This window comes from Betta splendens, chromosome 1 (assembly GCF_900634795.4).
Source record: "Betta splendens chromosome 1, fBetSpl5.4, whole genome shotgun sequence".
NCBI lineage: Eukaryota > Metazoa > Chordata > Actinopteri > Anabantiformes > Osphronemidae > Betta > Betta splendens.
Genome location: NC_040881.3, coordinates 627,510 through 650,903, shown reverse-complemented (window position 1 = coordinate 650,903; position 23,394 = coordinate 627,510). Strand labels below are relative to the sequence as shown.

At 51.8% G+C, this 23,394-nt stretch overlaps 2 protein-coding genes across 2 annotated transcripts; one reads left to right on the top strand and one right to left on the bottom strand.

Annotated features, from left to right (window-relative positions):
• The first annotated feature begins 151 nt into the window (after nucleotides 1-151).
• On the top strand, nucleotides 152-16,918 carry spred2a (sprouty related EVH1 domain containing 2a). The gene is made up of 6 exons (XM_029154517.3): nucleotides 152-529; nucleotides 14,089-14,263; nucleotides 14,339-14,507; nucleotides 14,629-14,693; nucleotides 15,016-15,156; nucleotides 15,464-16,918. Exons 1-6 carry the CDS (start codon nucleotides 504-506, stop codon nucleotides 16,097-16,099), a joined length of 1,212 nt encoding a protein of 403 aa, XP_029010350.1. The 5' UTR covers nucleotides 152-503; the 3' UTR covers nucleotides 16,100-16,918.
• An 825-nt stretch (nucleotides 16,919-17,743) lies between these two features.
• On the bottom strand, nucleotides 17,744-22,784 carry LOC114857872 (ras-related protein ORAB-1). The gene is made up of 6 exons (XM_029154780.3): nucleotides 22,596-22,784; nucleotides 21,736-21,808; nucleotides 21,552-21,647; nucleotides 21,367-21,462; nucleotides 21,097-21,228; nucleotides 17,744-19,174 (listed from the first exon to the last, which is right to left on the bottom strand). Exons 1-6 carry the CDS (start codon nucleotides 22,607-22,609, stop codon nucleotides 18,977-18,979), a joined length of 609 nt encoding a protein of 202 aa, XP_029010613.1. The 5' UTR covers nucleotides 22,610-22,784; the 3' UTR covers nucleotides 17,744-18,976.
• Between the last annotated feature and the right edge of the window lie 610 nt (nucleotides 22,785-23,394).

Genomic DNA, 23,394 nt, shown 5'->3' with positions numbered 1-23,394 from the left:
AACACTGTCACTGTTATGATGCTATGCTCACTATCTGTCATCACCATAATTATAATTATTATCGTTTTCGTCTGTCGGTAGCACGTGACGCTACAGTCCTTCGGGTCCAACGTCACCCCCCCCCCCCCCGCTCCGTCTGCAGTCTGAATACAACATGGAGTAACGGGGAGATGGGGCTCGTCCGGGGCCATCCGCACCGACACACGCCACAGCACCATTTTACCGCATTCCAGCCCGGTTCGGCCTGAGAGGAGGAGGAGGAGGGGAGCGAAGCGGCAGAAACAGCGGATGCGCCTCTCAGAGATGCGCTTCAGCGGCTGAGGAAGCAGGAGTGGGCGAAGCGGAGGAGGAGGAGGAGGAGGAGACGCTGGATCCGGGGACAACATCCACCGGGACTAAACCACCGGACGGAGAGCGGAACGGAGCCGGCGAAGAAGCATGAAGACGCCGCTGTGTGCAGCCGCGGCGGGAGCTCGGCGGTACCGGAGGTGAAAGGGCAAAAAATGAGCGAGGACACGCACCCAGACGAGTAAATACCCCCCAACACACACACACACACACACACACACACTGTTGGTGCTGCTGGTTCCGGCCTCACTGATGACTGGGTGCAGGGCCTCTTCATCCTCCTCCTCTTCCTCTCAGATAGGCGTGTGGAGGCACATTCAGATTCAGTCGATGGAGGGGAGACATCATGATGGACAGAACAGACAGATCAGACACTTGAGTATTAGAGTACAAAGGTACATAAGAGTCAATACTAGTACACACATTAGTACTAGTACACACACACATTCATATACATTGTTGTGTCTGTTATGAACAACCTGTTCTACCACTAGTACGCCCAAACATCTGCTGCCATCAGTGCTACTGCTTCTACAGTCGCCCACTAGACACATGCAGTAGCTGTGCAGTATTATTAGGTACTAATATGTGTAGAATGCAGTTTGGATAAGACACAGTACTGAAGTACAGGAGGTGTCACTGTGGTTAAAATCATGATCTATCCCTGACACAGACCTGAGGGTGCGAAAGCCTCAGTTCCGTCCTTCAGCCAGTTACAGTGCATGGGGCTGGTCATGTGACATGACGGCTCAGCCTGCAGCAGGTGCCAGGAGGGCAGGTCCATCATGTCAGGGGTCGGAAGTACAAATACATGTAGAAATATGATAGTAATAGAGAAATCAGCGAAGCCGATGAGCAGGGCTGGAGTCAAATACTAAGGTATGGTCAAATGGCAGCAAAATGCATCTGAGCGACACATTGCATTCATGATTTCCAGTAACTAGTGTCAGACCATCATCTCCTCATAAACAAAATAAAACACAGAAACCAGTGCTTGCTGGTTTGTTTCTTCTCCAGTAGCTTTTAGCTCACTGAGCTGCTAAGGGTTCCAGTCCAGTCTCCGGATCAGGTTCAGAAACTGGGTCAGGCAGTTGATGGGGTTGTGTTGTGTAGAGTCAGGCTCTGACTATGTCAAATAGGAGTAAATGTATGATGCTGTGATGACTCATGCTAAACACACAAATCACTGTGTGTGCAGCATTCCCTGCTGCCTCTGACCATTCAGTTGTGGCAGTAGCAAAGCTGAGGCTGTGGAAATGTACCAGTATGAAGAGTCTATGTTCAACTCAGGGTCGTCAGGGTCAGACATGGTCGTCAGGGGCAGATAGTCGTCGTGGCAGACGTGCTCATCAGGAACAGACATGGTCTTCAGGGGCAGATGTGGTCATCGGGGGCAGATGTGGTCATTAGGGGCAGATTTAGTTGTTAGGGGCAGATTTAGTCGCTGTGGCAGACATGGTCTTCAGGGGCAGATTTAGTCACCAGGGGCAGATTTAGTCGTCAGGGGCAGATAGTCGTCGTGGCAGACGTGCTCATTAGGAGCAGACGTGGTCGTCAGGGGCAGATTTAGTCATCACAGGCAGATTTAGTCATCAGAGGCAGACATCAGGGGCAGATTTAGTTGTCAGGGGGAAGATTTTGTCATCAGGGGCAGATTTAGTCGTCAGGCGCAGACATGGTTGTCAGGGGCAGATGTGGTTGTCGGGCAGATTTAGTCGCCAGGGGCAGATTTAGTTGTTAGGGGTAAATTTAGTCGTCGTGGCAGATAGTCGTTGTGGCAGACGTGGACGTCAGGGGCAAACGTGGTCGTCAGGGGCAGATTTAGTTGTGAGGGGCAAACGTGGTCGTCAGGGGCAGATTTAGTCGTCAGGGGCAGATTTAGTTGTGAGGGGCAAACGTGGTCGTCAGGGGCAGATTTAGTCGTCAGGGGCAGATTTAGTTGTGAGGGGCAGACATGGTCGTCAGGGGCAGATGTGGTTGTCAGGCAGATTTAGTTGTCAGGGGCAAATTAAGTTGTTAGAGGCAGATTTAGTCGTCCTGGCAGACGTTGTCGTGAGGGGCAGATTTAGTCATCAGGGACAAATTTAATCATCAGGGGCATAATTGGTCGTCAGGGGCAGATGTGGTTGTCAGGCAGGTTTAGTCATCAGGGGCAGACGTGGTTGTCGGGAAGATTTAGTCGCCAGGAGCAGATTTAGATGTTAGGGGCAGATTTAGTCGTCGTGGCAGACACGGTCATCAGGGGCAGATGTGGTTATTAGGCAAATTTAGTTGTCAGGGGCAAATTTAGTCGTCAGAGGCAGCTGTGGTCATCAGGGCCAGACGTGGTCGTCAGGTGCAGACGTGGTTCTCGGGCAGATTTAGTCGCCAGGGGCACATTTAGTCGCCAGGGGCAGGCGTAGTCATCGGGGGTCAAATTTAGTCGTCAGAGGCAGACGTGGTCGTCAGGGGCAGATTTAGTCGTCACAGGCAGGCGTGGTCGTCAGGGGCAGATTTCGTCGTCAGGGGCAGATTTTGGCGTCAGGGGCAGATTTCGTCATCAGGGGCAGATTTCGTCGTCGGGCCAAGACGACAGAGGTAGATTTAGTTGTCAAGGGCAGACGTGGTCGTCAGTGCCAGATGTTTTTGTTAGGTAAATTTAGTCGTCAGAGGTGGACGTGGTCGTCAGGGGCAGATTTAGTCGTCAGGGGCCGATTTAGTCGCCAGGGGCAGGTTTAGTCGTCAGGGGCAGATGTAGTCTTCAAGGCTCAAATTTTGTCGTCAGAGGCAGACGTGGTCATCAGGGGCAGATTTAGTCGTCAGGGGCAGATTTAGTTGTCAAGGGCAGATTTAGTTGTCAAGGGCAGACGTGGTCGTCAGTGCCAGATGTTTTTGTTAGGTAAATTTAGTCGTCAGAGGTGGACGTGGTCGTCAGGGGCAGATTTAGTCGTCAGGGGCCGATTTAGTCGCCAGGGGCAGGTTTAGTCGTCAGGGGCAGACGTAGTCTTCAAGGCTCAAATTTAGTCGTCAGAGGCAGACGTGGTCATCAGGGGCAGATTTAGTCGTCAGGGGCAGATTTAGTTGTCAAGGTCAGATTTAGTTGTTAGAGGCAGATTTAGTCGTCGTGGTAAAAGTGGTCGTCAGGGGCAGGTTTAGTCGTCAAGGACAAACCTGGTCGTCAGGGGCAGCAGCCGACTTTTCTACTCCAGGAACCTGGTTCTAGGTTTTACTGTGTCAGATATTAGTGCCGTCAGGGGCAGATGTGGCTGTCAGGCAGATTTAGTCGTCTGGGGCAGATGTGGTTGTTAGGCAAATTTAGTCGTCAGGGGCAGACGTGGTCATCAGGGCCAGACATGGTCGTCAGGGGCAGATTTAGTCGTCAGGGGCAGATTTAGTCGTCAGGGGCAGACATGGTCGTCAGAGGCAGGTTTAGTCGTCAGGGGCAGGTTTAGTCGTCAGGGGCAGATTTTGTCGTCAGGGGCAGATTTAGTCGTCAGGGGCAGACATGGTCGTCAGGGGCAGGTTTAGTCGTCAGGGGCAGGTTTAGTCGTCAGGGGAAGATATATTCGTCAGGGGCAGACATGGTCGTCAGGGGCAGATTTTGTCATCAGGGGCAGACGTGGTTCTTGGGCAGATTTAGTCGTCAGGGGCAGATTTAGTCATCAGGGGCAGAATTGGTCGTCAGGGGCAGATTTAGTTGTCAGGGTCAGATTTAGTTGTTAGAGGCAGATTTAGTCGTCGTGGTAGAAGTGGTCGTCAGGGTCAGATTTAGTCGTCAGGGGTAGACGTGGTCGTCAGGGGCAGCAGCCGACTTTTCTACTCCAGGAACCTGGTTCTAGGTTGTACTGTGTCAGATATTAGTGCCGCCAGGGGCAGATGTGGCTGTCAGGCAGATTTAGTCGTCTGGGGCAGATGTGGTCGTCAGGGGCAGACGCAGTCATCAGGGCTCAAATTTAGTCGTCAGGGCCAGATGTGGTCGTCAGAGGCAGACGTGGTCATCAGGGCCAGACATGGTCGTCAGGGGCAGATTTAGTCGTCAGGGGCACATTTAGTCATCAGGGGCAGGTTTAGTCGTCAGGGGCAGACATGGTCGTCAGGGGCAAATTTAGTCGTCAGGGCCAGATGTGGTCGTCAGAGGCAGACGTGGTCATTAGGGCCAGACATGGTCGTCAGGGGCAGACTTAGTCGTCAGGGGCAGATTTAGTTGTCAGGGGCAGATTTAGTCGTCAGGGGCAGATTTAGTCGTCAGGGGCAGATTTTGTCGTCAGGGGCAGATTTAGTCGTCAGGGGCAGACATGGTCGTCAGGGGCAGGTTTAGTCGTCAGGGGCAGATTTAGTCGTCAGGGGCAGATTAAATTGTCAGGGTCAGATTTATTTGTTAGAGGCAGATTTAGTCGTTGTGGTAAAAGTGGTCATCAGGGGCAGACGTGGTCGTCAGGCAGATTTAGACGCTGGGGCAGATTTAGTTGTTAGAGGCAGATTTAGTCGTCGTGGCAGACTTGGTCGTCAGGGGCAGATTTAGTCATCAGGGGCAGAATTGGTCGTCAGGGGCAGATTTAGTTGTTAGGCAAATTTAGTCGTCAGGGGCAAATTTAGTCGTCAGGGCCAGATGTGGTCGTCAGAGGCAGACGTGGTCATCAGGGCCAGACATGGTCGTCAGGGGCAGATTTAGTCGTCAGGGGCAGACATGGTCGTCAGGGGCAGGTTTAGTCGTCAGGGGCAGATTTTGTCGTCAGGGGCAGATTTAGTCACCAGGGGCAGATTTAGTCGTCAGGGGCAGATAGTCGTCGTGGCAGACGTGCTCATTAGGAGCAGACGTGGTCGTCAGGGGCAGATTTAGTCATCACAGGCAGATTTAGTCATCAGAGGCAGACATCAGGGGCAGATTTAGTTGTCAGGGGGAAGATTTTGTCATCAGGGGCAGATTTAGTCGTCAGGCGCAGACATGGTTGTCAGGGGCAGATGTGGTTGTCGGGCAGATTTAGTCGCCAGGGGCAGATTTAGTTGTTAGGGGTAAATTTAGTCGTCGTGGCAGATAGTCGTTGTGGCAGACGTGGACGTCAGGGGCAAACGTGGTCGTCAGGGGCAGATTTAGTTGTGAGGGGCAAACGTGGTCGTCAGGGGCAGATTTAGTCGTCAGGGGCAGATTTAGTTGTGAGGGGCAAACGTGGTCGTCAGGGGCAGATTTAGTCGTCAGGGGCAGATTTAGTTGTGAGGGGCAGACATGGTCGTCAGGGGCAGATGTGGTTGTCAGGCAGATTTAGTTGTCAGGGGCAAATTAAGTTGTTAGAGGCAGATTTAGTCGTCCTGGCAGACGTTGTCGTGAGGGGCAGATTTAGTCATCAGGGACAAATTTAATCATCAGGGGCATAATTGGTCGTCAGGGGCAGATGTGGTTGTCAGGCAGGTTTAGTCATCAGGGGCAGACGTGGTTGTCGGGAAGATTTAGTCGCCAGGAGCAGATTTAGATGTTAGGGGCAGATTTAGTCGTCGTGGCAGACACGGTCATCAGGGGCAGATGTGGTTATTAGGCAAATTTAGTTGTCAGGGGCAAATTTAGTCGTCAGAGGCAGCTGTGGTCATCAGGGCCAGACGTGGTCGTCAGGTGCAGACGTGGTTCTCGGGCAGATTTAGTCGCCAGGGGCACATTTAGTCGCCAGGGGCAGGCGTAGTCATCGGGGGTCAAATTTAGTCGTCAGAGGCAGACGTGGTCGTCAGGGGCAGATTTAGTCGTCACAGGCAGGCGTGGTCGTCAGGGGCAGATTTCGTCGTCAGGGGCAGATTTTGGCGTCAGGGGCAGATTTCGTCATCAGGGGCAGATTTCGTCGTCGGGCCAAGACGACAGAGGTAGATTTAGTTGTCAAGGGCAGACGTGGTCGTCAGTGCCAGATGTTTTTGTTAGGTAAATTTAGTCGTCAGAGGTGGACGTGGTCGTCAGGGGCAGATTTAGTCGTCAGGGGCCGATTTAGTCGCCAGGGGCAGGTTTAGTCGTCAGGGGCAGATGTAGTCTTCAAGGCTCAAATTTTGTCGTCAGAGGCAGACGTGGTCATCAGGGGCAGATTTAGTCGTCAGGGGCAGATTTAGTTGTCAAGGGCAGATTTAGTTGTCAAGGGCAGACGTGGTCGTCAGTGCCAGATGTTTTTGTTAGGTAAATTTAGTCGTCAGAGGTGGACGTGGTCGTCAGGGGCAGATTTAGTCGTCAGGGGCCGATTTAGTCGCCAGGGGCAGGTTTAGTCGTCAGGGGCAGACGTAGTCTTCAAGGCTCAAATTTAGTCGTCAGAGGCAGACGTGGTCATCAGGGGCAGATTTAGTCGTCAGGGGCAGATTTAGTTGTCAAGGTCAGATTTAGTTGTTAGAGGCAGATTTAGTCGTCGTGGTAAAAGTGGTCGTCAGGGGCAGGTTTAGTCGTCAAGGACAAACCTGGTCGTCAGGGGCAGCAGCCGACTTTTCTACTCCAGGAACCTGGTTCTAGGTTTTACTGTGTCAGATATTAGTGCCGTCAGGGGCAGATGTGGCTGTCAGGCAGATTTAGTCGTCTGGGGCAGATGTGGTTGTTAGGCAAATTTAGTCGTCAGGGGCAGACGTGGTCATCAGGGCCAGACATGGTCGTCAGGGGCAGATTTAGTCGTCAGGGGCAGATTTAGTCGTCAGGGGCAGACATGGTCGTCAGAGGCAGGTTTAGTCGTCAGGGGCAGGTTTAGTCGTCAGGGGCAGATTTTGTCGTCAGGGGCAGATTTAGTCGTCAGGGGCAGACATGGTCGTCAGGGGCAGGTTTAGTCGTCAGGGGCAGGTTTAGTCGTCAGGGGAAGATATATTCGTCAGGGGCAGACATGGTCGTCAGGGGCAGATTTTGTCATCAGGGGCAGACGTGGTTCTTGGGCAGATTTAGTCGTCAGGGGCAGATTTAGTCATCAGGGGCAGAATTGGTCGTCAGGGGCAGATTTAGTTGTCAGGGTCAGATTTAGTTGTTAGAGGCAGATTTAGTCGTCGTGGTAGAAGTGGTCGTCAGGGTCAGATTTAGTCGTCAGGGGTAGACGTGGTCGTCAGGGGCAGCAGCCGACTTTTCTACTCCAGGAACCTGGTTCTAGGTTGTACTGTGTCAGATATTAGTGCCGCCAGGGGCAGATGTGGCTGTCAGGCAGATTTAGTCGTCTGGGGCAGATGTGGTCGTCAGGGGCAGACGCAGTCATCAGGGCTCAAATTTAGTCGTCAGGGCCAGATGTGGTCGTCAGAGGCAGACGTGGTCATCAGGGCCAGACATGGTCGTCAGGGGCAGATTTAGTCGTCAGGGGCACATTTAGTCATCAGGGGCAGGTTTAGTCGTCAGGGGCAGACATGGTCGTCAGGGGCAAATTTAGTCGTCAGGGCCAGATGTGGTCGTCAGAGGCAGACGTGGTCATTAGGGCCAGACATGGTCGTCAGGGGCAGACTTAGTCGTCAGGGGCAGATTTAGTCGTCAGGGGCAGGTTTAGTCGTCAGGGGCAGATTTAGTCGTCAGGGGCAGATTTTGTCGTCAGGGGCAGATTTAGTCGTCAGGGGCAGACATGGTCGTCAGGGGCAGGTTTAGTCGTCAGGGGCAGATTTAGTCGTCAGGGGCAGATTAAATTGTCAGGGTCAGATTTATTTGTTAGAGGCAGATTTAGTCGTTGTGGTAAAAGTGGTCATCAGGGGCAGACGTGGTCGTCAGGCAGATTTAGACGCTGGGGCAGATTTAGTTGTTAGAGGCAGATTTAGTCGTCGTGGCAGACTTGGTCGTCAGGGGCAGATTTAGTCATCAGGGGCAGAATTGGTCGTCAGGGGCAGATTTAGTTGTTAGGCAAATTTAGTCGTCAGGGGCAAATTTAGTCGTCAGGGCCAGATGTGGTCGTCAGAGGCAGACGTGGTCATCAGGGCCAGACATGGTCGTCAGGGGCAGATTTAGTCGTCAGGGGCAGACATGGTCGTCAGGGGCAGGTTTAGTCGTCAGGGGCAGGTTTAGTCGTCAGGGGCAGGTGTAGTCGTCAGGGGCAGGTGTAGTCGTCAGGGGCAGACATATTCGTCAGGGGCAGATTTTGTCGTCAGGGGCAGATTTAGTCGTCAGGGGCAGACATGGTCGTCAGGGGCAGGTTTAGTCGTTAGGGGCAGATTTAGTCATCAGGGGCAGACGTGGTTCTTGGGCAGATTTAGTCGTCAGGGTCAGATTAAGTTGTCAGGGTCAGATTTTTTTTGTTAGAGGCAGATTTAGTCGTTGTGGTAAAAGTGGTCATCAGGGGCAGACGTGGTCATCAGGCAGATTTAGTCGCTGGGGCAGATTTAGTTGTTAGAGGCAGATTTAGTCGTCGTTGCAGACTTGGTCGTCAGGGGCAGATTTAGTCATCAGGGGCAGAATTGGTCGTCAGGGGCAGATTTAGTTGTCAGGGTCAGATTTAGTTGTTAGAGGCAGATTTAGTCGTCGTGGTAAAAGTGGTCGTCAGGGTCAGATTTAGTCGTCAAGGACAAACCTGGTCGTCAGGGGCAGCAGCCGACTTTTCTACTCCAGGAACCTGGTTCTAGGTTGTACTGTGTCAGATATTAGTGCCGTCAGGGGCAGATGTGGCTGTCAGGCAGATTTAGTCGTCTGGGGCAGATGTGGTCGTCAGGGGCAGACGTAGTCATCAGGGCTCAAATTTAGTCGTCAGGGCCAGATGTGGTCGTCAGAGGCAGACGTGGTCATCAGGGCCAGACATGGTCGTCAGGGGCAGATTTAGTCGTCAGGGGCAGGTTTAGTCGTCAGGGGCAGGTTTAGTCGTCAGGGGAAGATATATTCGTCAGGGGCAGACATGGTCGTCAGGGGCAGATTTTGTCATCAGGGGCAGACGTGGTTCTTGGGCAGATTTAGTCGTCAGGGTCAGACTTGGTCGTCAGGGGCAGATTTAGTCATCAGGGGCAGAATTGGTCGTCAGGGGCAGATTTAGTTGTCAGGGTCAGATTTAGTTGTTAGAGGCAGATTTAGTCGTCGTGGTAGAAGTGGTCGTCAGGGTCAGATTTAGTCGTCAGGGGTAGACGTGGTCGTCAGGGGCAGCAGCCGACTTTTCTACTCCAGGAACCTGGTTCTAGGTTGTACTGTGTCAGATATTAGTGCCGCCAGGGGCAGATGTGGCTGTCAGGCAGATTTAGTCGTCTGGGGCAGATGTGGTCGTCAGGGGCAGACGCAGTCATCAGGGCTCAAATTTAGTCGTCAGGGCCAGATGTGGTCGTCAGAGGCAGACGTGGTCATCAGGGCCAGACATGGTCGTCAGGGGCAGATTTAGTCGTCAGGGGCACATTTAGTCATCAGGGGCAGGTTTAGTCGTCAGGGGCAGACATGGTCGTCAGGGGCAAATTTAGTCGTCAGGGCCAGATGTGGTCGTCAGAGGCAGACGTGGTCATTAGGGCCAGACATGGTCGTCAGGGGCAGATTTAGTCGTCAGGGGCAGATTTAGTCGTCAGGGGCAGATTTAGTCGTCAGGGGCAGATTTAGTCGTCAGGGGCAGATTTTGTCGTCAGGGGCAGATTTAGTCGTCAGGGGCAGACATGGTCGTCAGGGGCAGGTTTAGTCGTCAGGGGCAGATTTAGTCGTCAGGGGCAGATTAAATTGTCAGGGTCAGATTTATTTGTTAGAGGCAGATTTAGTCGTTGTGGTAAAAGTGGTCATCAGGGGCAGACGTGGTCGTCAGGCAGATTTAGACGCTGGGGCAGATTTAGTTGTTAGAGGCAGATTTAGTCGTCGTGGCAGACTTGGTCGTCAGGGGCAGATTTAGTCATCAGGGGCAGAATTGGTCGTCAGGGGCAGATTTAGTTGTTAGGCAAATTTAGTCGTCAGGGGCAAATTTAGTCGTCAGGGCCAGATGTGGTCGTCAGAGGCAGACGTGGTCATCAGGGCCAGACATGGTCGTCAGGGGCAGATTTAGTCGTCAGGGGCAGACATGGTCGTCAGGGGCAGGTTTAGTCGTCAGGGGCAGGTTTAGTCGTCAGGGGCAGGTGTAGTCGTCAGGGGCAGGTGTAGTCGTCAGGGGCAGACATATTCGTCAGGGGCAGATTTTGTCGTCAGGGGCAGATTTAGTCGTCAGGGGCAGACATGGTCGTCAGGGGCAGGTTTAGTCGTTAGGGGCAGATTTAGTCATCAGGGGCAGACGTGGTTCTTGGGCAGATTTAGTCGTCAGGGTCAGATTAAGTTGTCAGGGTCAGATTTTTTTGTTAGAGGCAGATTTAGTCGTTGTGGTAAAAGTGGTCATCAGGGGCAGACGTGGTCATCAGGCAGATTTAGTCGCTGGGGCAGATTTAGTTGTTAGAGGCAGATTTAGTCGTCGTTGCAGACTTGGTCGTCAGGGGCAGATTTAGTCATCAGGGGCAGAATTGGTCGTCAGGGGCAGATTTAGTTGTCAGGGTCAGATTTAGTTGTTAGAGGCAGATTTAGTCGTCGTGGTAAAAGTGGTCGTCAGGGTCAGATTTAGTCGTCAAGGACAAACCTGGTCGTCAGGGGCAGCAGCCGACTTTTCTACTCCAGGAACCTGGTTCTAGGTTGTACTGTGTCAGATATTAGTGCCGTCAGGGGCAGATGTGGCTGTCAGGCAGATTTAGTCGTCTGGGGCAGATGTGGTCGTCAGGGGCAGACGTAGTCATCAGGGCTCAAATTTAGTCGTCAGGGCCAGATGTGGTCGTCAGAGGCAGACGTGGTCATCAGGGCCAGACATGGTCGTCAGGGGCAGATTTAGTCGTCAGGGGCAGGTTTAGTCGTCAGGGGCAGGTTTAGTCGTCAGGGGAAGATATATTCGTCAGGGGCAGACATGGTCGTCAGGGGCAGATTTTGTCATCAGGGGCAGACGTGGTTCTTGGGCAGATTTAGTCGTCAGGGTCAGACTTGGTCGTCAGGGGCAGATTTAGTCATCAGGGGCAGAATTGGTCGTCAGGGGCAGATTTAGTTGTCAGGGTCAGATTTAGTTGTTAGAGGCAGATTTAGTCGTCGTGGTAGAAGTGGTCGTCAGGGTCAGATTTAGTCGTCAGAGGTAGACGTGGTCGTCAGGGGCAGCAGCCGACTTTTCTACTCCAGGAACCTGGTTCTAGGTTGTACTGTGTCAGATATTAGTGCCGCCAGGGGCAGATGTGGCTGTCAGGCAGATTTAGTCGTCTGGGGCAGATGTGGTCGTCAGGGGCAGACGCAGTCATCAGGGCTCAAATTTAGTCGTCAGGGCCAGATGTGGTCGTCAGAGGCAGACGTGGTCATCAGGGCCAGACATGGTCGTCAGGGGCAGATTTAGTCGTCAGGGGCACATTTAGTCATCAGGGGCAGGTTTAGTCGTCAGGGGCAGACATGGTCGTCAGGGGCAAATTTAGTCGTCAGGGCCAGATGTGGTCGTCAGAGGCAGACGTGGTCATTAGGGCCAGACATGGTCGTCAGGGGCAGATTTAGTCGTCAGGGGCAGATTTAGTCGTCAGGGGCAGGTTTAGTCGTCAGGGGCAGATTTAGTCGTCAGGGGCAGATTTTGTCGTCAGGGGCAGATTTAGTCGTCAGGGGCAGACATGGTCGTCAGGGGCAGGTTTAGTCGTCAGGGGCAGATTTAGTCGTCAGGGGCAGATTAAATTGTCAGGGTCAGATTTATTTGTTAGAGGCAGATTTAGTCGTTGTGGTAAAAGTGGTCATCAGGGGCAGACGTGGTCGTCAGGCAGATTTAGACGCTGGGGCAGATTTAGTTGTTAGAGGCAGATTTAGTCGTCGTGGCAGACTTGGTCGTCAGGGGCAGATTTAGTCATCAGGGGCAGAATTGGTCGTCAGGGGCAGATTTAGTTGTTAGGCAAATTTAGTCGTCAGGGGCAAATTTAGTCGTCAGGGCCAGATGTGGTCGTCAGAGGCAGACGTGGTCATCAGGGCCAGACATGGTCGTCAGGGGCAGATTTAGTCGTCAGGGGCAGACATGGTCGTCAGGGGCAGGTTTAGTCGTCAGGGGCAGGTTTAGTCGTCAGGGGCAGGTGTAGTCGTCAGGGGCAGGTGTAGTCGTCAGGGGCAGACATATTCGTCAGGGGCAGATTTTGTCGTCAGGGGCAGATTTAGTCGTCAGGGGCAGACATGGTCGTCAGGGGCAGGTTTAGTCGTTAGGGGCAGATTTAGTCATCAGGGGCAGACGTGGTTCTTGGGCAGATTTAGTCGTCAGGGTCAGATTAAGTTGTCAGGGTCAGATTTTTTTGTTAGAGGCAGATTTAGTCGTTGTGGTAAAAGTGGTCATCAGGGGCAGACGTGGTCATCAGGCAGATTTAGTCGCTGGGGCAGATTTAGTTGTTAGAGGCAGATTTAGTCGTCGTTGCAGACTTGGTCGTCAGGGGCAGATTTAGTCATCAGGGGCAGAATTGGTCGTCAGGGGCAGATTTAGTTGTCAGGGTCAGATTTAGTTGTTAGAGGCAGATTTAGTCGTCGTGGTAAAAGTGGTCGTCAGGGTCAGATTTAGTCGTCAAGGACAAACCTGGTCGTCAGGGGCAGCAGCCGACTTTTCTACTCCAGGAACCTGGTTCTAGGTTGTACTGTGTCAGATATTAGTGCCGTCAGGGGCAGATGTGGCTGTCAGGCAGATTTAGTCGTCTGGGGCAGATGTGGTCGTCAGGGGCAGACGTAGTCATCAGGGCTCAAATTTAGTCGTCAGGGCCAGATGTGGTCGTCAGAGGCAGACGTGGTCATCAGGGCCAGACATGGTCGTCAGGGGCAGATTTAGTCGTCAGGGGCAGATTTAGTCGTCAGGGGCAGACATGGTCGTCAGGGGCAGATTTAGTCGTCAGGGGCAGACATGGTCGTCAGGGGCAGATTTAGTCGTCAGGGGCAGATTTAGTCGTCAGGGGCAGGTTTAGTCGTCAGGGGCAGATTTTGTCGTCAGGGGCACATTTAGTCGTCAGGGGCAGGTTTAGTCGTCAGGGGCAGATTTAGTCGTCAGGGGCAGGTTTAGTCGTCAGTGTCAGATTAAGTTGTCAGGGTCAGATTTATTTGTTAGAGGCAGATTTAGTCGTTGTGGTAAAAGTGGTCGTCAGGGGCAGACGTGGTCGTCAGGGGCAGATTTAGTCGTCAGGGGCAGACATGGTCGTCAGGGGCAGATTTAGTCGTCAGGGGCAGATTTAGTCGTGAGGGGCAGACATGGTCGTCAGGGGCACATTTAGTCGTCAGGGGCACATTTAGTCGTCAGGGGCAGGTTTAGTCGTCAGGGGCAGATTTTGTCGTCAGGGGCAGGTTTAGTCGTCAGGGGCAGGTTTAGTCGTCAGGGGCAGGTTTAGTCGTCAGGGGCAGATTTTGTCGTCAGGGGCACATTTAGTCGTCAGGGGCAGGTTTAGTCGTCAGGGGCAGATTTAGTCGTCAGGGGCAGATTTAGTCGTCAGGGGCAGACATGGTCGTCAGGGGCAGATTTAGTCGTCAGGGGCACATTTAGTCGTCAGGGGCAGGTTTAGTCGTCAGGGGCAGATTTTGTCGTCAGGGGCAGGTTTAGTCGTCAGGGTCAGATTAAGTTGTCAGGGTCAGATTTATTTGTTAGAGGCAGATTTAGTCGTTGTGGTAAAAGTGGTCATCAGGGGCAGACGTGGTCGTCAGGGGCAGGTTTAGTCGTCAAGGACAGACCTGGTCGTCAGGGGCAGCAGCCGACTTTTCTACTCCAGGAACCTGGTTCTAGGTTGTACTGTGTCAGATATTAGTGCCAGAGACCTAAACCCGTGTCATGTTCAGTATTTGCGTCTTGGGACTGGATTATATCTCCCGAGGTGTTAGGTCTGTGCTGACTAGTTTCTCCGTTGTAGTGACAGCTACATTGTGCGCGTGAAAGCCGTGGTGATGACCAGAGACGAGTCGAGTGGTGGCTGGTTGGCGCAGGATGGCTGCCTGAGCAGAGTGGGCGTGTGCAGGCTGTTGCCGGCCGGACTACTGGGACGCAGCGCTTTCCTGATTCATGGAGAACGTGTTAGAGACAGACAGGTGGGTCCAGAGACAAAGCAGCAGACATTCATACTCACACCCAGACCGACGCAACCAAGCTTCCTTCTCCTTCAGGTGATCCTGGAGTGCTTCCTGAAGAAGGATCTGGTCTATACGAAGGCAACGCCCACATTCCACCACTGGAAGGTGGACAACAAGAAATGTGGCCTGACCTTCCAGAGCCCCGCTGATGCCCGAGCGTTCGACCGAGGGGTGAGGAAGGCCCTGGAGGACCTGACAGAAGGTAGGACCGGGGTGCTTTACTAGAGAGGAAAGGCAAAGAGACGTCCTGCCCCTGTTTAGCCTTCATTCTGTAGACTGGTCCTCAGTCAGGTCACGTGGGTCGATCTTCCTCTGTTCTGCAGGCTCCACCACGTCTTCATCAACGCTGCAGAACGAGGCAGAGCTTGGAGATGATGACGTCTTCACGGTGAGAATCTCTGCCTGTCCACACTCACGGTCTCAGCATCTTAACATCTCGATTCCTGTTGGTAGTTTTAGTTGAGGATGATTAAAAATGTCTGTGTCCATTCGTTCTTTAATAACTGTGTGTCGCTGAGAGCTGGTGTACTGTACCGGAGTGTTTCAAAAGCCAGACACAGTTTATAGCTGCACTCGTCTCAGGCCCTGGAGCCTGTAGCATGACTCATCTGTGGGGAAGTGAATTGTTGCGCCCAATCCCCAACCTTCCCCTACAGTGACATCACTGTGTGGGGGCGTGGCCTGTGTGCACCTCTCCCCTGTTCCTGCAGACTGCCACCGACAGCTCGTCCAACTCGTCCCAGAGGAGAGAGCCAGCGATGCTCAGCTTCCACGACCCCCGACGGCACCACTGCATCTTGGGACATTTTTATGAGCAGCACCGTCCGTCCGACCATCACTACTTGGACCAGGTGAGTAGAGTTAGAGGATTGGTTCAGGTCAGTTAAAAAGGACGAGTTTAGAGAAACAGGTTTTCATGTGGCTTCAGACGAGTTGAAGGAGTACTGAAGCTGAACTAATCCTGGCTTGTTAGAACTGTTGCTGCTCTAGCCATCTTCATATGAATTCCACTTCAACCATCCCAAGCTAAACTCCATAAAAGGTTCCACTGACATATAACTGCTTGTGGTTCCACCTTGGACGAGGATAGGAACGTGTTCTAGCATGGCAGCAAACGGTGGGTCTGGGTAGGACTTGAGTCTGCGTGTGCTCCTGCAGGCGATGCACATGTTTCCACGTGGTGTCAGCTTCCAGGTGGAGGAGGAGGAGGTCGTCCGCATCAACCCCCGAGAGCGAGCGTGGCTGAGCGGCTACGAGGACTATCGTCACGCCACCGCCACGCGAGCCAAACGGGCCCAAAGTCCTGATGCCTACGTCCACTTCACCAAGAGCGAGACGGCTAAGCTCAACTACACGTACCCGTACCCGCTGAGTGGCCAGGTGGAGCTGGTGGTGACGGTGCAGCCGCGGCATGTGCAGGCTAAAGGCAAGCGGCGGCAGCAGGACGGTGGGCGCCTGCGCTGCGTTTACTGCCAGGACATGTTCCAGCAGGGGGAAAACGGGCCGGGCCGCTGCCAGGAGGCCCCGGACCCAGTTCAGACGTGCATCCGGCGGGTCAGCTTCATGTGGTGTGCGGACAGCCTGCTGTACCATTGCATGTCGGACCCGGAGGGCGACTATTCGGACCCCTGCTCCTGCGACACCAGCGACGGACGCTTCTGCCTGCGCTGGACGGCGCTGCTGGGCCTGTCTCTGCTGGCGCCCTGCATGTGCTGCTACGCCCCCCTCCGGGCCTGCTACCGCTGCGGCGTGGCCTGTCGCTGCTGCGGGGGCCGGCACAAAGCTGTGGGCTGAGGCTGACTGCAAGGAATCATAGGCGGAAACATTAGGTGTGTGTCGCTGTGGTCTCGTCTCTCCAGTTCACAGGAGAGTAAGTCTGTTTTTGGCTTCCAGCTCTGAAGAAGAGTGAACAGAGTGAATATTCATTTCAATAGAAATTATATAAACAGCTACCTTTATATTTTTACACTGAAATCAGGGTGAATGTTGTGTCGTTGTTTGTCCGCAGTTCTGTAGAACTGCTGTTCTGTGAATCACTGGGCTTTTGTTTTCAGAACCATTGCTGAGGGAACAAGTGGATCAGTCAGTCGGGTCCTGGTTCAACCTTAATTAATACTGAGTGACAGGAAACCCAGGTGAACCAAATATTTTGGTCCAGAATCATTTCAGGAAAACACTCATGTTAGTTTATATAGTTCAGATTTGTCTGTCCAGTACAGAGCTGCAATAAGGACAAGCCGTTCCTGCACCTGTGGCTGGGTCCAGTCGCAGGTTCCAGCTTTTGTTTGTATTCATGAGTACTTTGAACTCTTGAACATCCAGAAACATTTTAGGAAGGTGAGTGTTCAGTCGTGCTGTGTTTGTGTGTAATGCGTCTGCACAGTTGTACCTCGTTGAACCAGTGCCTGCTGGTCTGCAGACTGGTCATACTGGTCTGTCTGATCAGAAGACAGACAGCAGGGTTTCAGGTGTTTGTGCTGAAGATGCAGCTTGATAGAGGTTTTGGGCATCAAACACAATCATTTACTGGTTTAAGTGTTGCATAAAGTCATTTAAAATGACAACAGAGATTTTTCAGGATAAAAGTATGAAATAAAAACATTGAAATGTTTAGTTCTGGGTCCCCAGATTTACTCACGCTTGTAGAATGTCAGTGAGCTGCCACACAAGGGCGTCTGGAGAGTTAGTGTGAAATGTCTTGCTCAAGGACACACCTGGGGCCAGAGGCAGAGATCAAACCGGGGATTCTCTGCTTCCCAGGCCAAAGTCTGTTGAGCTTCCAGGTTCATTATTGTGAGCATCAGTTTGGCTGCAGCCACAGGTCCACTGGTTCCTGGTTCTGTTCCAACCTCTTCTGCTTCATAGTGGTCGCTGTTTAAAATAACATCTCTCACATGTGCTCACCATTGCCCCTGTGTCTGATCACAACCTGAAGCTGGGCTGAATGAAGGGGAACATCTGTATTTCTGACAGATGATTGACACACATTTAATGAAACAAGTCATGAGGAGCAGTAATTAACTAGGTGAAACATTTTTCTCATATTCCGGATGAATTTATCCCAACTTGGTTCTACAAAAGCAGCCTCCTGGCTTATCTTAGCTCAGACTCAGGTTATTAAGTTACTGTGGATTTAATGCCTGAACTCATGCTGGTTACTTCAGTCATCATTAGATCCAGTGTTCATCTTGGTTCCTGGTGAATATCTACATTAATGGGATGTGTGACGTCCATAACGAGGCTCTCTGTAGTCTAGTAAATAAACTCTAAACATTCATGTGGAACTTTATTAACAACGACTTCAGCTACAATCCATACAGACAATAAAAATTATGAGAAACATTCTGTGCTTAATTAGAAACTATTACCTCAGCCTGAAAAGGTTTTTGTTCTTTACTAGTTTATTATTGATCTGGTGTTCAAGTAGACACATTAACATGCGCTTCCACTCATGTTTATTATATGGATGTATATTAGACAGAAGGAATTTGTTGATTAATCATTTACATAAAAACTAATTTCTCATTTATAAAAGTAAACAAACAGAACCTCCACTCTGGAGCAGATGGAACCAGTTCATGTTCTGCTGTTGAACCAATATTAAACCAAATATCAACTCTGCTGTGGACACAGATGTCTCACGTTTGTCTGAGGCCATTTCAGGGTTTTTAAAGGTTTAATAACAAGGGGCTCTGTGTTCAGGCCTGAGAAGGAAACCAGGTCAAAGACAGGGAAGAGAAAACGAGAAAGTAGGAAAGGACACCACAGGCACCAGCGCTTCTCAAAGATCTCCTTCATTATTTTAATAGTAGACATTCTGCCACAAAAATGTCAAGTCTGCAGCCACTGGTCACTACTTGCAGCTATTCATCGTGTCATTTGCTTCACGTCATACATTTATGTATAAATATATACAGTTGAGCGATCACTGGCGCAGACTGATTGACGTTCTCCCATCGGGGTTGTGCTGTGGGCAGAGAAGCAGTGACTGCTGACGTCAGCTCCAATGCAGCACATGCTTATGGCAGCACATGCGGACGACGGAGACGAACACGCCGACAACACGAGCGCCAAAGGCATAACATCGTGGTAATCTCCTGCCTCGAAGGCACTGGCACAAGGTTTTAAGGGCGACACTGTGAAGTCGGAGCGGGTGACGTTAAGGCAGCGCTTCCTGACGGTTGGACAGGAAGCCGCTCGCCTTGTGACTGCATTCCAGATGTGAGCGAGAGAGCACGTTGTCCGTTGTGACACGCGTGACGCTGATTTAAGCATGTGCTTCATGGGAAGAGCTGCTGATTCTGAGGAGGCTGGGGCAAAAATGCTGCTGCTCACATCCACAGCCAAATAAAGAGTAAAGGTAGTGTCAGAGGACAAAAGCAGTCAAACAGAACAGATGCACAAGAAAGGTTTCTCTCATTAGTTGAATTCACGCCGTTAAAAATTTAATATGTTTGTTTTCCAGTAGAGTGTATGGAAGCGTAGGAACAAAGCAAGGCCCAGGCTGCTCTGCGAGGAGGGTGGTCTTTCCGTCCTGTTGCTGACTTTGGAAGGGTGGGTGGGAATCTGTGTTGCACACACAATTACAAACCGGTCGGCTCAAAGTCCTCGTCCTCCCCGTGGAGCATGGTAACGTGGAGACTGGTCGTGGCTCTGGGCAGGTTCAGGGTCTCAGCAGCAGCCTCCAGATGAGGTGTTGACTGGTTTGCTCTGGATCTTGACGTTAGACTTCTCCGAGGCGCCGGCGGTGGCCCCGGGACCCATCCTCTTCTTGATCTCAGCCGCCATGGTCATGAAGGCTTGCTCAACGTTGGTGGCGCTCTTAGCGCTGGTCTCAAGGAAGGGGATCCCCAGATTGTCAGCAAACTCCTAGATAACAGGTGGGAGTAGAAAGCCTATTGGTATCCAACATGACAGTCCTTTTCTGCAGCCTCTAAAATCTGATGTGAAGCAGCAGCAGCAGGTACAACAATCACTTACTAAAGGATGAAGTTCAGTTTTAAACAGGCCTTGAAAATAAATACATAAATGATGAGACTGCCCCTAAAAGTTTGTTTTATCAGCTGCTGTTTCCTAGGTGAAGCAAATGAAGCTGGGGAGAGGGTGGTGTCCCTGAAAAAAAAAACTGTACTGGGGACACAGGAGCATCAGGACTGACTAACCCCAGGACCATCAGGACCATCAGGACTGACTAACCCCAGGACCATCAGGACTGACCAACCCCAGACCCTTCAGGACTGACCAACCCCAGACCCTTCAGGACTGACCAACCCCAGACCCTTCAGGACTATCGGGACTGACCAACCCCAGGACTATCGGGACTACCTAAGCCCAGACCCTTCAGGACCATCAGGACTGACCAACCCCAGGACCACCGGGACTGACTTACCCCAGACCCCTCAGGACTGACCAACCCCAGACCTTTCAGGACCATCAGGACTGACCAACCCCAGGACTATCAGGACTATCCAAGCCCAGACCCTTCAGGACCATCAGGACTGACCAACCCCAGAACATCAGGACGGACTAACCCAAGACCATCTAGACTGACTAAGCCCAGACCTTTCAAAAGCATCAGGACTGACTAAGCCCAGACCCTTCAGGACTATCGGGACTGACCAACCCCAGGACTATCGGGACCACCGGGACTGACTAACCCCAAACCCCTCAGGACCATCAGGACTGACCAACCCCAGGACCATCGGGAGTAACCAACCCCAGACCCTTCAGGACCATCAGGACTGACCAACCCCAGGACTATCGGGACTGACTAACCACAGACCCTACAGGACTGATCAACCCCAGACACTTCAGAACATCAGGACAGACTAACCCAAGACCATCTAGATTGACTAACCCCAGACCCTTCAAAACCATCAGGACTGACCAACCCCAGAACATCAGGACAGACTAACCCAAGACCATCTAGATTGACTAACCCCAGACCCTTCAGAACCATCAGGACTGACCAACCCCAGAACATCAGGACGGACTAACCCAAGACCATCTGGATTGACCAACCCCAGACCCTTCAGAACCATCTGGATTGACCAACCCCAGACCCTTCAGAACCATCAGGACTGACCAACCCCAGAACATCAGGACAGACTAACCCAAGACCATCTGGATTGACCAACCCCAGACCCTTCAGAACCATCAAGACTGACTAACCACAGACCCTTCAAAACCATAAGGACTGACCAACCCCAGACCCTTTAAAACCATAAAGGACTGACCAACCCCAGACCCTTCAAAACCACAAGGACTGACCAACCCCACACCATCAGGACAATCAGGACTGACCGACCATTGGGACTAACTAATCCCAGACCATCAGGACTGACCAATTCCAGACCACAGGACCATCAGGACTAACCAATCCCAGACCCTTCAGGACCATCAGGACTGACTAACCCCCGACCCTTCAGGACCATCAGGACTGACTAACCCCGATCCTTCAGGACCATCAGGACTGACTAACCCCAGACCCTTCAGGACCATCAGGACTGACTAACCCCAGACCCTTCAGGACCATCAGGACTGACTAACCCCAGACCCTTCAGGACCATCAGGATTGACCAACCCCAGACCCTGCAGGACTAACTAATCCCAGAACACAGGAGCATCGGGATTGACTAATCCCAGACCATCAGGACCATCAAGACTGACTAATCCCAGACCATCAGGACCATCAAGACTGACTAATCCCAGACCATCAGGACCATCAAGACTGACTAATCCCAGACCATCAGGACCGACCAACCTCAGTCTAAGCCCCGCTGTCCTTGTACCTTGGCTGTGGTGTAATCCACAACCTTCTTCGTTGTCAGGTCGCACTTGTTGCCCACCAGCAGCTTGTTGACATTCTCGCTGGCATAGCGGTCGATCTCTTGTAGCCACTGCTTGACGTTGTTGAAGGATTCCTGAGAACAAAGTGGGAAAAATGACAGCAACCGGTAAAAACAACAACAACTGCGCCCAAACGTCACTGCAACCCTGGCTCCTCCTGTCCTCGGCCTTAGGTCAAACAGCCTTGAATCAGAACAGTGGTGGACACTGACCTGGTCTGTCACGTCGTAAACGACTATGATGCCGTGGGCGCCTCTGTAGTAACTGGACGTGATGGTGCGGAAGCGTTCCTGTCCGGCCGTGTCCCACTGAGGATGCGAAGCAGAGTTGGTCAGCAGCCGGTTCAACCCCCACCTGCATTTATTGGTTCATGGCGTGTTCCACTGCTTCTACGTACGATCTGGAGTTTTATGGTCTTCCCATCCAGCTCGATGGTCCTGATCTTGAAGTCCACGCCGATGGTGCTGATATAGCTCTCTGTGTATGTGTCGTCCTGAGGAAACACACGCAGGTTGTGGGTCTGTCAACACATCACAATGTTGAAAGTCTGTCGCACAACAGCAGCAGAGACAGACACTTACCGCGAACCGGAGGAGAAGACACGACTTCCCCACACCAGAGTCACCGATCAACAGCAGCTTGAATAAATAGTCACTGTGATGAGGGAGAGGAGCAACATTAGTATTAAGTGCTTCTCAAGCAGTTCAGCTGTAGGAGAGACAGCATCATTAGCAATCGTTCATTTGACCGCATGAGGCAGAAGTTGGCCCACAATGGTTCCGCTGGAGGTTTGGACTTTTTAATTAGCTTTCAATTAAAAAAAGTTCGCTTAATGTCGAATTTGTTGGGTTTTCTGAGAGCTCTTGGAGCTACTTTGTGCCTGGAGATGACTTTTGTTCCCATCCCAGATCTACAGGTGCGCCGCGTGTTCCGGGTCCAGTTCAGGTGGAGCCAATTTAAAACCTGTCCAGCAATTATTACAGCGTCGACCTCAACGTGCAGCAGCGAAGTAGCCGAGCAAATGTTCTCTCACATATTTGAGGGTTAATTCCTGGAATATTGGACGTCACCTAACGCCACATCAGAACCGAACCTTCACGTGGGAACTTCAGATGGCAGCGGATAAATGAATTGGCCGTTAAATGTCCGGGTCCATGTTACGGAGTTAGCCTGCTATCTTAGCTGAGCCACCCAGCCAGCTTCCAACAAACACGTCACTAGTCACCATAATCTGGGTTTCACTAATCACACAGCGTCCGCAGACGACGGCGAGGAGGCGAATGTCCCCGCTGTCATGTGACATCGTGTCCGGCTCGCGCACCAATTTGACACCGAAGACAAAGCAGCTGACGGTCGGTCCGCCCAGAGAGCTAACGCTAGCCTAAGCAGGCTAATGTGACAGCTCGACCGGAGCTGTCGTAACACGCCAAACCCCACTTACTACTCGGGATTCATCGTTGGCTCCTGGCGCTGGGCTGTGGCTGTGGCGAATGCAGCTGGAGGCGGACGCGAGAAAACCTGAGCTCTGGCTGGACTGCGCGAAACACCGCTCTTTGCTCAGCACCGGGGCTAGATTTCTTGTCGCAGGCAGAACAGCAGCATAATCGAATCAAACATGGCTGTTAGCGCTACCTACCCGGAAATAGAGGCGGAATGGGACCATGGGTAATGTAGTCCCAAAGCGTCGGCGTTCACGCCGATCGACGGTGGCTTCCAAAATGCTCCACATGCAAAATATTAAACATTATTCTTTGAAGAAAACATCATTCAGACACATGAAGAACTGGAGTCAAATCTGGGACGAAGGAAACGTTCAGCACCGAGCGACTAAAACATTGCTGAGTATGAATCAAATATAATGAAAACATGGCATATTTAATTATATTGCCTTTTTACTGTAGTCAATTTAAATTACTAGTCATCCAAACATAAAAGATAACAACACTTATATGTAAACTCTTGTATAAAACGGACAAAACTAGAGTTAAAACACAAACAGGTCACATGTTCAGCTCAACTGATTCATTGTCCTGGGAGTTAAAAGCCTGCTTAATCTTCAGTTAACAGTGTGAGATGAATGGTGATGAGACTGCCGGACCAGACTGGAACAAAGGCGCGGTCTCCAGCAGACATGAAGGTCACCCAGGGGTCAGAGCGCAGGGAGGTGGCCAGGGCCAAGCCAGTCGTTTTACTTACTTACTTGCTCTGAACATTCAAGTTTAAAAAACTTTATTGATCCC